The sequence below is a fragment of the Coenobita brevimanus genome, chromosome 73 (genome assembly GCF_032717465.1).
Source record: "Coenobita brevimanus isolate Jiangsu-jjx chromosome 73, ASM3271746v2, whole genome shotgun sequence".
In the NCBI taxonomy this organism is placed as follows: Eukaryota; Metazoa; Arthropoda; class Malacostraca; order Decapoda; family Coenobitidae; genus Coenobita; species Coenobita brevimanus.
This window is the reverse complement of record NC_137026.1, coordinates 21,121,556-21,136,002: the sequence shown is the minus strand read 5'-3', so window position 1 is coordinate 21,136,002 and position 14,447 is coordinate 21,121,556. Positions and strand designations below refer to the sequence as shown.

Sequence of the window (14,447 nt, the reverse complement as noted above, 5' to 3'; positions counted from 1 at the left end):
CTGGGCTAGTGCATGGAAGGAAGTCCCTGTGAAAACTCTTGAAAATGGTTGGTCTCATCTGCTTCTCGGAACAGATGTGGAGTACGATTTCCTAGGGTTTGACGTGGATGACTTCCATGCACGGCTACGTACGCACGGCGACGATGTTGATGTGGACGATGTTCGTGAGTGGTTGGACGACGACGAGGGCGATCCTGGGTATCAGACGTTGTCTGATATCGAGATCGCGTCTTCGGTTGCTGGTGTCAGTCCCGAACTTGAAGATTCCGACGACGAAGGCGATGATGATGCGGACTCCTCTCAGCAGGACACTACTCCAGCCATCCCCAGGCTGAGCGCACTCCGGGAACATCCAGAGTTCGTTCTAGACTACCTGGAACACCCGGACTGCGACAGGGAGATGGGGCCCTTGGGACTCGTGGAGGAAGTGCGTGCTTTCCGGCAGCACATCATCAATCGCCAGAATCGTCGGTCCTTGCGTCAGTCAACGATTGACAGTTTTTTCAGGCCCGTGACCCCCGCTGTGCCAAGCCCTGGTTCCACTCCGTTGCCTCCCCAAGACAGGCCCTCATGCTCCGAGCCACAGCCCAGCACATCAGCTACAGTGGAGTCACCGCTCGATGTGAGTTTGCGGCTATCTTCAGAGTCTTCTGTAGTTGGTACGCCATCACCACGACCCACCGATGCACCCCTTGGTCGCCTGCCAGTGATACTCTCGGACTCTGACAGTGAATAAACAGCAAGAACTTCTCCACTAGACCACACGGGAATTTTGAGTGTTGTGCAGTGAAAAAAAACGGTGTGTTGTGTTAAGGTTTTCGAAATGAGAGAAAAGACTCAGTGGAAACAAAATTTAACGTAACTAACCTTCTTTGTTTTGGCTTTAGAAATTGAAAAGATTGGGAAAAGTTTATGTGCAACACGAAAGTTAACTGGAACATTATTTGGACTAAAGTGAACACTGTGAAGAGAACGGACTTCTGTGTGTTATTGACTAAGTTCAGTGCAAGACTTCAGGAAGAGTGTACTGCAAGTGCTTCAGGAAATCGTTCTTACTGTCAGAGTCCGAGAGGAGGCGGTTATTCATCGAGGTGGCCAGGGACTTGCTGTAAGTAGCCAGAATGTTTCATATTGTACTTTTTTCCATACTATACTTACCAGAATGTTTCATACTGTACTTTTTTCCATACTATACTTACCTCATGCATGTGCAGTAGGAATGTGTTTTTCAGAGTTAGGTTCGGTTAGGGTCCATAAGTACCAGAATGTTTATTAATGTATGAACATACTTCTAAACCCTCATTTTATGTTTCTTTTGCATTTATTTCAGTCATTTATGTGCCTTATTGGTGTGATTTGGGTGTTAAATAGGTGCTATGCATGTCCGGAGGGAGTTGTATAGGTGTTTCTCTGAGTTAGGGTCCATAAGTACAAGTCCATAAGCTGGGACCCAGTATCCGGACGAAACCAATATCCGAACCTACCGATGGCTCTATTGATCCAGATATTGGAGGGGTTACTGTATTCCTCTTTATTACGACCCCTTTTCCATTCCTGGAAAAGCCATCGTTTCAACTTAACTGTGGCTTCTACACCCTCATCCCACCGCTGTGATACCTCATGTCTTGGAGGGCCCCTTGTCCATCCGCACACTGAATCAGTAACTTTCAGGAGATTGTTTTGCAGTGAGTTCTGTACCATTCATTAACATTTCTGTCAGCAGTCCTCTGTTCAGCCACAACTTGACTGATCTCGCTGTAGAAGGTATCCCTTACTGCTTGCCTTTTCACTTTCCACATTTTCCTCCCAGGTGCTCAAGTCCTCTTCTTCACCACCTGCTGTTTAAGCACCATGTCATGTATCGGTAATTTGTGGTACTGCACACACTTGTCACTCCTTGTAACTTTACACCAACCTCCTAACAGCCCTCCTGACCAGGAAATACTCAGACTGGCTACTATTTTGCCCAGACTCATATGTAGCTACTTAACCCACTCTATTTTCCTGAAATGCGTGTTGCAGACAATGGTGTTCTTTTTGCCCGCAGATTAAGGTATCCTTTCCCCTTCCAGATTCCTCATACCATATGTGTATCCCCCATGAACCCCATGATATCCTTGAGCTACGTCACCCACATGATCATTTAAGTCCCATCCCAAAACTGTAATCTCATCCATCCCCCATACCAGTACCACTTACCACTCATATTAAGTTGTCACAGAATCTGTAATTTATGACATCATCGAAACCAGCCTTTGGAGCATATCCTGATATAAATGAAATTGTGACCTTACCAAACAAAATTTTCATTGCTATAATCCTTTCATTTACTCTCATCACATCTACATCTGTGCCATACCGGTATTCCACTCATTTGTTATTTATTACTTATATGATTTTTATTATGTTCTATGTTAAATATACAGTTTTATAATGTTGTTTTCTGCTTACCTTATTTTGTACTGTTATTTGTTATTTACATAATGTTGTGATGCTGTTTGTTACTTGTAAAGTTTTGTACTCTAATGTTTGTTTGATTTCTGTCTTCAGGTGGAGGCACTGGGGGTAGTGGGTTCAGCTTTCCTACATCAACCTCTGCCAGCACAGGGTTTAGCATTGGCACTACTACCACATCCACAGCCAGTGGTGGTAGCAGTGGTGGCTTCACCTTTGGCAACGTTGTAGTCCCTCAGGCTCCCACAGCTACTGCATCACCTTTCAGCTTTGGTCCTCCTGCATCCACTGCCACAACTGCCACAAGTAGCAGTTTCAGCTTCACTAATACCCCAAGTAGTAGCACAGGTGGTGGTCTGTTGAGTGGGACTCCTCAAACATCAGCTGCAAGCAGCACCTTTAGCTTCACTGTCCCCACCACCTCTGCTGCTACCACCACTACAGGTTCCTCCACTGGTTTGTCTGCTGGGTTTTCCTTTAGCAACACCACTCCAGCCACCACCACCTCTGCAGCTCCTCTCTCATCATTTAGTTTTCAGCCTAAGCCACTGGGAACAGCAGCACCTGACCCTGTTAAATCAACAGCTGCCACAACCTCACAACCCACCTTTACTTTCCCGACAAAACCTGCTTCAGGTAATGAATTTTGTAACACATGTAGGCTGTATACAGTAATCCCTCTCTTAACACCGTGCTTTCCTAGAAACTACTGTATTCAATGAAAATGGCTTTAAGTGAGGGTCAGGTTCATAAAAAAATTATGACATTCTCTGGTACAGATGTGTGTGTGTGTGTTTTAGAGAGAGAGAGAGGTGGGGATTGAGTGAGTGAGTAATGCATGTGTGACTGACTGACTGGTAAGCTTTTACAGCACCAGTTTAACCCTAGGCTGTGACATGCCTTTCAAATGGGACATTTGTGGTGTAGGAGAATTGCAGAAATTAAACTTTTTACATCAAGAATATTGAGATACTTTTCATACTTTTACAAAAATCCATATTTAAGTCAGTCAGTCTCTCTGTTTGCAATTGAATCAAACTAGAAGACCATCAGTGCACCCATGAACAAACAGTCATAAGTTGTGGACATGCTACTGAAAATTCTCAATTATCCGTTGTCTCAATATCCGGTGCTTTTTGCCTGGGTCTATTAAAGCAATATCTGGCTCAGAAATGGGAAGCAATTGGACATCTGGCTCAGACACCGTACCCAGTTAGCGCACAGACAGACCTTGCAACGTGCCAGCCAATCACAATGCGTTGCGGCAGCAGCCCACCCAGCATACCGAGCCTGTCGTCGTTCTTTCAGTCTCTCCCATGGATGCCGTACCTGGAGGACTTATCTATGCTCTCTGCTGTTGTGGCCCACGTGGTGGCAAAACCTTGGTGCTGTGACTTAGTGTGTGGCCTCTCGTGCCCTTATTGCTGTAGTGCTGTAACTAACCGTGTGGCCCCTCAGTGTTTCATACCCTTGTGCACTGCCTACCGAATAGTGAGGACTTAGGGTATCTGTGTGTATCTGCCCTCCATCAGTGCCATCACTAGGCGAGTACAGTATGATTATGATTATATTGTGTACTGTATTACTGTACTGTATTAGGTATAATTGGTTGGTGGGGGCACTCACCATCCACTCACTCGATGTAGTGCTGCTCTTGGGTGCCAGCCCTTTCCTCTCTGCCTTCTTTTCATCCTTCCTCTTCTGTCTTTCATTCTTTCATTCTTTCCTCTTGCTTCTGCATATGGGTGACTTTACACGCCCTTTTCTGTCTTTCTTTCCTTCACTCTTTCCTCTTCCTTCTGCCTGTGGGTGAATCTACACTGAGTGACAAGCCAAATGGTTTCCTGTACACCAGGAAACCGTTTACTACGCTGGGTGGTAACCATATAACCAAATTATGGCACCTGGTGGTTTAGTGGGTAATTAAGGCACTCCAGTTGGATTGAGCCTGTGTAGATTTATATCCAAGGGATGGTTGGGGTTTATTGCTCACGTAATGCCACTCAGGGATGAGTGAGGCTGGTCTTTCTCATCTTAAATGTCGGACCAACTTGCCAAGCCCCAGGCTCCTACGCTGCTGATGGGGCAACATAGGATTGGATGATGGATGGATGTACTGTATCAATACTGCATTGCATTTTGTGCTTAATTTTAATCTTTTACTCGTGGGTAATATTGTAGGAAAGTTTTTAGGATAGAGGGTCGAGACAGATAATAACACATTATCCAGCATGATGCCGAATGGATAGCCAATTGGGGGTACTTTGCAGTATCCAACATCGGGGTTGGCTGAATTACACAGATAATTGAGAGTTTACTGTATTTTATGCCATTTTTCACCACAGGAGCATCTCTTAACTAACTACGTAGTGCATTTCCTCTAATATGACAAAGATCCATAACCCCTTTCAGATCAGTTGATGGCCAAGTGTAGTCAGATTGGAGGGCGGATTAGTAGATCAGGTAACCAAGGATGCTCATTCCTGTCTCATAACTAAGGCTCATTGAATTTCATGCAACCAAGGCTTAGTATTCAAGTCATGGGAGTCGCCCAATCCCTTTAGATGAAAACAAACCTGCTATAGCCTATAGTACCCAGGTAGATGGGAAATTGCCACCATGAACCACTGTGCAAAGTAGAGGTTGTATCACCCTATATCTGGCCACTCACCAAACATAACCATATAGTACACACCATAAGGAAACAGAAAATACTGTACAGTATAAAGAATTAGGTGAGATTGTGGAAGACATGACACAGGCAACCAGATGGGTTCTGAGTGGCATACCACAGCCTAGAGGTTAAGAGGTATCATAATAGTAGGGTGGTACAGAGAAACATGAGTCACAGAGTTACTGTTTCTAACCGGTTTCACCGCGAGCCTTCTTCAGAGGAATGAATACACTCAGACTGACTTGACCTTACATAGGTGTCTGTCAGATCCAATGAATCCCTTTGGATCCAAATTATCTAATCTGCTGGACTCTGTTTTGTTTCCTTTCTCTTTCTGACCTGGTCACCTGGGCATCTATTTGTGACAACACCACATCACCTATGCAATTATTATTTTTATTGGTAGTAAGTTACAGTGCCATCATCTATGAATTTATTATTGATATTTTTGGTAGTAAGGTACAGTGCTACCAGTTAATAGGTAAGGAGCTAATGGTCCCCGACATTCCATACGTATTGTTTAGGAATATGATACTTTATGGTAATTATGTCTGGATACGTGAAGTGGATGGAGAATGGGAGACTGATTAGATGAGTGTACTGTATATAAGTGAGGTGGAGATGGAGAGGGAGAGGGGGAGACCAAGGGTGAGATAAAGGGATTGAACAGAGAGATATATGAGAGAGGGGGTATGAGTTAGAGGGAGGGCATCCAGATGGTGGGGGACAGGGTGACACAGGTGATTGGTTTGTGGCCACCCTTTACAGGTTTAAAGTGGGTGGCTGTCAGTAGATAGATAGAATTTTGTTAAGAGTGATGATGTCACAGCCATTGTTGTCACAGGTGGTCTCCTTGGTACACCTGCCACCACTGTTCTCACCGCCACCACCACATCAGCTCCCACTGCCGGTCTTACATCACTCTTCCCTCCACAAACTGCTGCTTCTGCCACCACCACCACCACCACTGCTGCACCCCTAGGTATGCAGTCATAACTCCTTGAGACTGGAAGATGTCCTCTTTAGAGTATTCTTGCTGCTGCTATATAATTTTCCCCAGCCACAACAACCATGTCAACTGCCGCCACCAGTCTTACATTGCCGTATTTCACGGTGTATAAGACGCACTTTTTTCTCTCAGAGTTACCATGAAGTATCCCCATGTGTCCTGGAGGCCAGACTATGTATTTTATCTGGGCACCATTGAGAAGAAACTCATACAGATGATCATTTCACTGCTTGGCGATCTCAGGTATTGTCTAGAGTATACAGACTTGATTTCCTGTAAAAAATAATAAGCACTTGTGCATATATATTACTCAGCAGATTTTAGAAAAACGCAGGTTCAAGAACACAAAAAATGCAAGTGGTTTGTTTACAGCACAACTAGCCATATGACAGTCTACGAGTTTAGCAGTTTAGTGGTTTAGCACTTTAGCAGTTAGTGTCTAGCATACACCGTACTCTAGCGAGCTAACGTGATCACTGGTGATCTGCCTGCAAACCTTCTGAAAGGCCATCATTATCTTTTTGCTTGCCATTGACACACTAACTAGCAAAGCAGTCATACTGGAGAGAGGCTGGCTAACGAAACTGTTGAGTCATCAAAATAGACATTTGTTGCATATGAAAATTCAGTCACCCTTGTTAGGCTAGCTTCTCTTAGTGGCATTTTGTTTCATTCAAGACGAGTATCATAGAAGAAAACTTTCTTATATTACCAGTAACGAGAAACAGAAAAAACAGTTGTAATGTTAAACAGTGCTGCCTGAAATTACAGCTACACTTATGCGAGTGAGGTGGAGGGGGAGAGAGGGAGGGGGAGGCTGAGGATGGGATGGAGTGGAGAGGTATATGAATGAGGGGGGTGTGAGCCGGGAGCAGGGCAGTGAAATGGCATTGGATAGGGCGACATGGAGGCGATTTGTTTGTGGCCACCCCCTACGGGATTGAGGCGTCTGGCAGTAGATAGATAGATAGATTCAGTCATGACTGAAGTACTTTAGCAATGTCTAAGCATCTCAGGTCTCACCCAATTACAGTACTTTGGTATGAAAATGGGATGAAATTTAGGAGTAGCATAATTGATACAATATCTGAAATTAGCAGTGCCTGATGGGTATTCATAGCAGCATCTGCCGTTTTTGTTGTATTCTTAGCAGGTGAAGCGATCAGAATGATCAATCCCATTCACCCTCAGCATCACTGCTGCCATAGCAAACCTATCATGATTGGCAAAGGTGAATGCAACTCAGTGTGTGTATGTGTGCTTATGGTGTTGGTGTAGTCAAGTCTGGTAGAAGTGGAAGAAGTCCAGCTAGGAGACAGTGATAAACCAATTATTATAATCCCTTCAGCCCAGGAAAGTATTTTATGAGGTAATTTATTTCTGCTCGCCAGATGGTTTTATTCATTTGGGGAAGCATCATGTACCTAAAGGGGTTAATGTGGGCTGTGTCAAATACCCCTAGTTTGAAAAGTTTCACCTGTGCTCACCTGTGCAGTTCACCAGATTCATGTCTAGGTAAGCCATGTCCACAATAATTGACATTTAAAATAACAACCACTGCCCTTCTCTCCCCTTCATTTAAGGTCTGACAACCACTACTGCTCCAAGTTCAGCTGCCCCAGCTACCACCACTGCCCTAACAACCCTCACCACAGCTACAAGGTCAGTTTGTATCCTTAGGGCCCTGCAGTCCTTAGGTCATAATCTTGTCAATTAAGGAGGCTTCCTAGTGTGTCTTCCTTAGTACGTTATTTCTATATACAGCACATCACTTTTGTCTTTATGTTGTGTATGCTGTCTTAAGTACTTAATGAGAACACTTGAGTAACTACGAAGGAGTGCTAGGGCTCAATATACTAAATAAATTGCAAAGGAAGAGATGCAAGTAAACATCCAGGCTAATGAGAATAGGGTCCTTTGTTTTTATGATGTGCCAGCAGGTGGAGTTATTGCTTGTCAGGTTGTCACTTTATGCCACAGTGCTCTATTATGCAGTATCTGGCAAATTCTCTATAAAAATATAGTTGTACTTGGTAGAGTGAGGATAAGTTCAGTTAAAAATTATATAAATATATATATATATATATATATATATATATATATATTGGAAAAAGACACTAAAACAGGCAAAATACAGTGAGAACTTAATGTGATTGTTGCAGCACCAGCAGTGGAACCATTGGTGTTGGTGCCGGAACAGGAACATTGAGTGTGGCAGGACTGGAGGAGAAAGTGAACAAGTGGGTGTCAGAACTGAGAGAGCAAGAAGAGCGGCTGCTGAGGCAAGCTGCACACGTCAATGCCTGGGATCAGCTTCTGCAGCATGGACATGACCAGGTGCAGCAGCTGAGGTCCACACTGAACAAGGTTAAGGTAAGTCATGTGCACTATAGTATTTTGCTTTAACTATGTGAAATTGCCATCTCTTGATCTTGAATGCTGAGCTGTAACAGTAGACTAAACTATGGTGCCAGTCATGAAGAAGTGTCATGGGAAGCATAAAGAGCTGTAGCATTATCTTTTTCTGCCACTGATCTATGTGAAGTAAGCTGCAAAAGGAAAAATATCTGGGCCAAGTTCAAGTGAGGCGAGTACTGTATAACTATAGTTCATTCATTTTAACTAGGTGGAGATTCTTGTCCTTTTGTATCCTATCTCTTGTAGCGCTGTGGCAGAATAAGACAAGTACTGCAGCTCAGCACATTTTCTATAGACCTTCTTTGTGACTAGGAAAGTATTCTACTGTTTTTCTCTTGTTAGCAGAACATTCAAAATGGAATGATAGCAATATATGCCCAGTTAAAGTGAACCAAGTTTAGTAGTCACGTAAAGGTTTAATCCAGTCTTTTCAGACCATGGAATTACCATACCAGGTTCTAAGATAACTGATAAACAACCTGGATGACTGAGTAGGAACCAAGAGATGGCATGAGAGCAGTGGGGAAGAGTCTGACAGAACAAAAGGAAAAGATTGTCCATCCATCATCATCCAGTCCTACATTGCCCCATGAGGAGCGTAGGAGCCCGGGGCTAGGCAGTTGGTTCCGACATTGAAGATGAAAGTGACCAGCCTCACTCATTCCTGAGTGGCATTACATGAGCAATCAACCCCAACCATCCCTTGGATATTCACCGGCTCAATCTGATTGGAGCGCAATAATTACCCACTAAACCACCAGGCGCCAAAATTTGGTTATATGGTTACCACCCAGTGTAGTAAATGGAGATTTGCTAAGACAGGCTGGTAAAGAGCCAGTATATTAGATTGAAGAATGATGGAATCGGCAGACAGATGATTTTAATCAGAAGGGACAGTTCTTTTTGGAGGTATTAATGAAGGCTTTATTTAATCCCATGAGTGTGTAAAGTTTCTCATAAAATGGGTAAAATCATGGGATAGAAAGAAAGAAATGAAACAGACATCATTAGATTGAAAAGGTTAATGAAATCTAAAGTTTTAATTTTACTTTACATTCATATTTTAATGCATCATTTGTAAAGGCTCCAACATGCTTGCATATGTCAGCCTTGGTCATCTAATGACAGCTCTCCACACTGTTTGACCTCTAGCAGCCCCCCTGTGCAGTCTTTTATCCCTGAGGTCATGATCTCTGACCTTGTCCCAGGTCTTTTTTGGTCTGCTTCATGTAACCCTTCCCCCGATGTTCACACTTTGCTTTTTCTTCACCCACCTGTCATCCACCATTCTCTTCACATGCCCAGACTATCTAAGTCTGCTCCTCCTCATCACAACATCAGTACACTCCAGTCTGATCTTTCCTCTCAACTCTTCAATTGTAAACCTACCCTTTCCCCCCCTCAGACCTTGCATTCAAGGACGCACTACATAGAATACGAAATAATGTGATTCGTGAAAGATAAGGAGTGAGGAAGTTGTTGGACACCAGAATCAAAGAGAGTGTCCTGAGATGGTATGGTTATGTGGAAAGAATGGATAACAATAGAGTGGTGAAAAAGATATACCTAGGTGAATTTGAAGGAGGGAGGAGGCGAGGTAGGCCAAGAAGGTGGAGAGATATGGTGGATGAGTGTTTGAGGAAGAGAGGTTTGGAAGTCAGTGAGGCTAGGGAACTGACATGAGATCGAGCTGGCTGGATGAATGTTGTGAGGAGAAGTGCATGATCAGGGATTTTGGCACCCCTCATGAGCATGGCAGCGTCCGGATTGACTCAATCGGATACATTTTTGTGAAGCTGCAGAATGTGGTGAATGTTTTTGGTATATCCGGTAGAGCCAGGATTCTGAGGGCTTGAATGATGAGTGAATGGAAGTGTGTCCTATTTGGATTGAGCAAGTTTGTGCTGTCTGGACATTGCTACTCCTCACCCTGCCCTTGGGTGGGAAAGGAGGTCCGGATGATGATGATGATGATGATGATGCTGACGACAACTACATATCCATCTAATCATTGACATTTCTGCATGTTTGAGCCCATGACCATCCTTTACCTTAACTGCCCAGGTCTCACTACCATACTGCATTACACTCCTAACACATGCTGCATACAAAGGTCCCTTGGCACAGAGGGAGAGCCCTCTCAATGTCATGAGAGGCAACAGCTCCCTGAGCTTCCTCCAGCCACTTCTTACCCTAGTCACAGAGCTAGCTCCTGTCCCACCTCCTTTACATGACATGTCCCCCAAATAAAACTCATCCACACACTCAAGAGACTTACCAGCAAGATCAATTCTTTCACACCAGACAATCTCTACACTCTCTCCCTGACACACTGCACACATGAAATCACATTCTCCCTTTACCTCTGACATATACCACATCTTTTATGCACCCACTTATCACAAATACTGCACAAGATGGAGTTACTTCTCACACCCTTGTGGCAAACCACACATGACCACTCACCCTTTGCTTTGACAGTACCGTCACCAGCCCTTCTCACACCCTTGTGGCAAACCACACATGACCACTCACCCTTTGCTTTGACAGTACCGTCACCAGCCCTAGATATCATCACGTTTGCTTTATCCACAGTTACTCTCAAACCCTGGTGCCCCATTCCGCCTCTCAGCTTCCTAAATCTTTCCTCCATCTCCCTTTTATTCTCTGAAATCAACACTAAGTCATCAGCATGCAATGTCTCCCATGGGAGTTCATATCTGAAGTCATGTGAGACAGCTTCAAGCACTATGACAAATGATAAGGGGCTCAAGACTGACCCCTGATGCATTCCAGCATTCATGAAAAATTCATCACTGAAACTTCCATTCACTCTCACCTGGGTGCAGACACTCACATACATAGTCATAACTACTCCAACGACCCACTCCTCGATACCAAGCATTCTCCTTGCCTACTTCACCACCTCCTTATGGACTCTGTCAAAGGCCTTCTGCAAATCAACGAAAACAAAGTAAGCTATAGATCCATTTACATTCTTATATATTTTTCCTGAAGCTGGCAGTCAGTGAATTTTTATTTTTATTTATTTATTTATTTTTAAGAGTAAGACCTGAATGATGTGTGAAATATGTGTAATTTTTCATGTTGTGCTTTGTTGATAGGTCTCCCACTTTATTGCTTTAGTATAGCTATTTGCATTTAGTATAGCTATGTCCATTCATTTGTAGTAAAGAGAGTTATGATGGCAAGTGTTTTTTTTTTTTTTTTTTTTTTTTTTTTTTTTTTTTAACCCATCCACCAGGTAACATGTTTTCACATTGCACTCTGTTGATAACTTTATTGCTTTACTATAGCTATTTGTAGATCCCACCCACCCCATTCATTTGTAGTAAAAAAGGGTTATAATGGCAATAGTGTTTTTTTTTTTTTTTTTTTATTATTGCTATTATTTTTATTTTTATTTATTTTTTTTTTTACCCCATCCACCGGGTAATGTGTATACATGTCAAAAGCAGGCTTTAGCGATGTGTATACATGCAGTTGTCTTTCCGCCACTGTTTGAACTGGCCAAAAAGCAGGCTTTAGCGATGTGTATACATGCAGTTGTCTTTCCGCCACTGTTTGAACTGGCCACCATGTCATCTCGCCACCAAAGGGTAGGGAGGGAGTCCCTCTATAGCACACAGGTGAGAGTCAGTCTGTCCCGTGCCTTTGCCAGGTGTACAACGCTTTCTTCAGGTTCCTTTTTGTCTGATTCCGTCTGCACCACCTGTAGCCAATTGCATCATCCATCCCTGTCAAGCTTCCTTCCAACAGTGTCTAATTTATCTAGTAGTGGAGTTATCACATTGAGAGCAAAATCATAGTCATCACTGCGGGCAGATGCATGAACATCTGCCCTTGCGCCAAAAATTAGTTCTCTTCCTCATATCATTACTCATTAACGCAAGGACCTACAGCCCTGAGGATACTTTCATTCGCAAGAGGAAGAGTTGATGAGTAAAGTGGTCATTAATTTCATTTCCCTAATTGCTATACTTCCTGAGAGAGGTTTGAAAACAAGCAATTTTCAGCGGTTTCCGAGAAAATGTCCATAGTGAGGTGAAAACTGCATTATGAGTAGCCCGGCTTTTGGGGGTTCACCCCTTCACGCCCATGCCGCAGGGCATAACGTAGCCCGCCCATCCCACCCTCCCAACTGTAAATGTGCATGAAGAATACTTCACAGAAAATACATATTTTGTCTACAGTAAAATGTCATAATGTTCCCTTTCCTTATAGATGCAAAATATATAAAATACATATTCATTACATACACACATCTTATGACACTTTACTTATAAATGCAAAAGATATAAATCTATAAGATATATAAATGTATATACAGCAAATGTATATACCTGTATATATATATATATATATATATATATATATATATATATATATATATATATATATATATCTATCTATCTATTGCCAGACGCCTCAATCCCGTTTGGGGTGGCCACAAACAAATTGCCTCCAAGTCGCCCTGTCCCCTGCCATTTCACTGCCCTGCTCCTAACTCACACCCCTCTCTCTCATATACCTCTCCACCCCATCCCTCCATCTCATCCTCAGCCTCTCCCTACCTTTTCCCCCTTCCACCTCACTCACATACACTCTCTTCGTCAGTCTTTCACCCTCCATCCTCTCCACATGGCCAAGCCACCTCAGTGTGTTCCTCATAACGCTTCCTATCACATACACATCACCACCACAATGCTCCTTTATATCCTCATTCGTCAGCCTGTCTCTCCATGTGACTCCACAGGCTCCTCTTAAATAACTCATTTCCACTACTCTCAATCTTGACTTGTGTCCTTCCAACAACGTCTAAGCTTCACTTCCGTACGTTAGAGTTGGTATCACCATACTGTCATGTAGTAACTTTTTCACTTCCATGCTCACTTCCCTGTTTCTTATCACTGCTTTCAGAGAACCAGCAACCTTTCTTCCAAGCTGTACCCTTTCAAGCACTTCACCCTCCAAACCTCCATCCTTACTCATCACACTACCCAAGTTCTTAAACGTACTCACATTTTCCAATTCCTCACCATCCAACCTCGCTGTACATTCACTGACTTCACCTCTCTCAAAGACCATCACTTTACTCTTCCCTACATTCACCTTTAGATTCCGTTTCTTACACACTATCCCAAACTCATCCATCAAGCCTTGCAGCTCCCCTTCGTCTTCACTCAACAACAGTATCATCTGCAAACAACAGTACAGGGACTTTCCAAACACTATCCTCTCACCAGGGCCACTCCAACATCCACTACCCTACCTTGTACCTCTTTTATTACCCCATCCATGTACAGATTGAACAACCATGAAGACATGACACATCCCTGTTTCAACCCAACTTTCAGAGAGAGAAATTCACTTAGTTCACCATCCACACGCACCGCAGCCTACGCACCATCGTACATACCCTTCACAGTATTCAACAACTTCCCATCTACTCCATATATTCTTAACACTTTCCACAATCCTTGTCTATCCACTCTGTCATATGCTTTCTCCAAATCCATGAAAGCCGCATACAACTTCTTTCCCTTCTCTAGAAACTTTTCCACTAAAGATCTAAGAATGAATATCTGATCTACACAACCTCTTCCCTTCCTAAAGCCTCCCTGTTCTTTTCCAACTAATTTCTCTGTTCTTTCTCTAACTCTGTCAATAAGTATCCTACCATACACTTTTCCTATTATACTAAGAAGACAAATGCCCCTATGATTACCACACACTTCTTTTTCCCCTTTTCCTTTGTACAAGGGAATAATTATACCTGACTTCCAATCCTCCGGAACTCTACCTTCCTCCCAGGCCAATCTGCACATCTTCCACATCCATTCTACTACTATCTCTCCCCCATGCTTCAGC

At 43.3% G+C, this 14,447-nt stretch overlaps 1 protein-coding gene across 1 annotated transcript in view; it reads left to right on the top strand.

Annotated features, from left to right (window-relative positions):
* Positions 1-14,447, top strand: part of LOC145407504 (uncharacterized) — a 95,297-nt gene that overhangs the window by 18,831 nt on the left and 62,019 nt on the right. The window contains exons 2-5 of the mRNA XM_080278431.1: positions 2,551-3,090; positions 5,973-6,110; positions 7,721-7,799; positions 8,300-8,510. Coding sequence (XP_080134557.1) covers positions 2,551-3,090; positions 5,973-6,110; positions 7,721-7,799; positions 8,300-8,510 — 968 coding nt within the window. The remainder of the gene's footprint in view (positions 1-2,550; positions 3,091-5,972; positions 6,111-7,720; positions 7,800-8,299; positions 8,511-14,447) is intronic.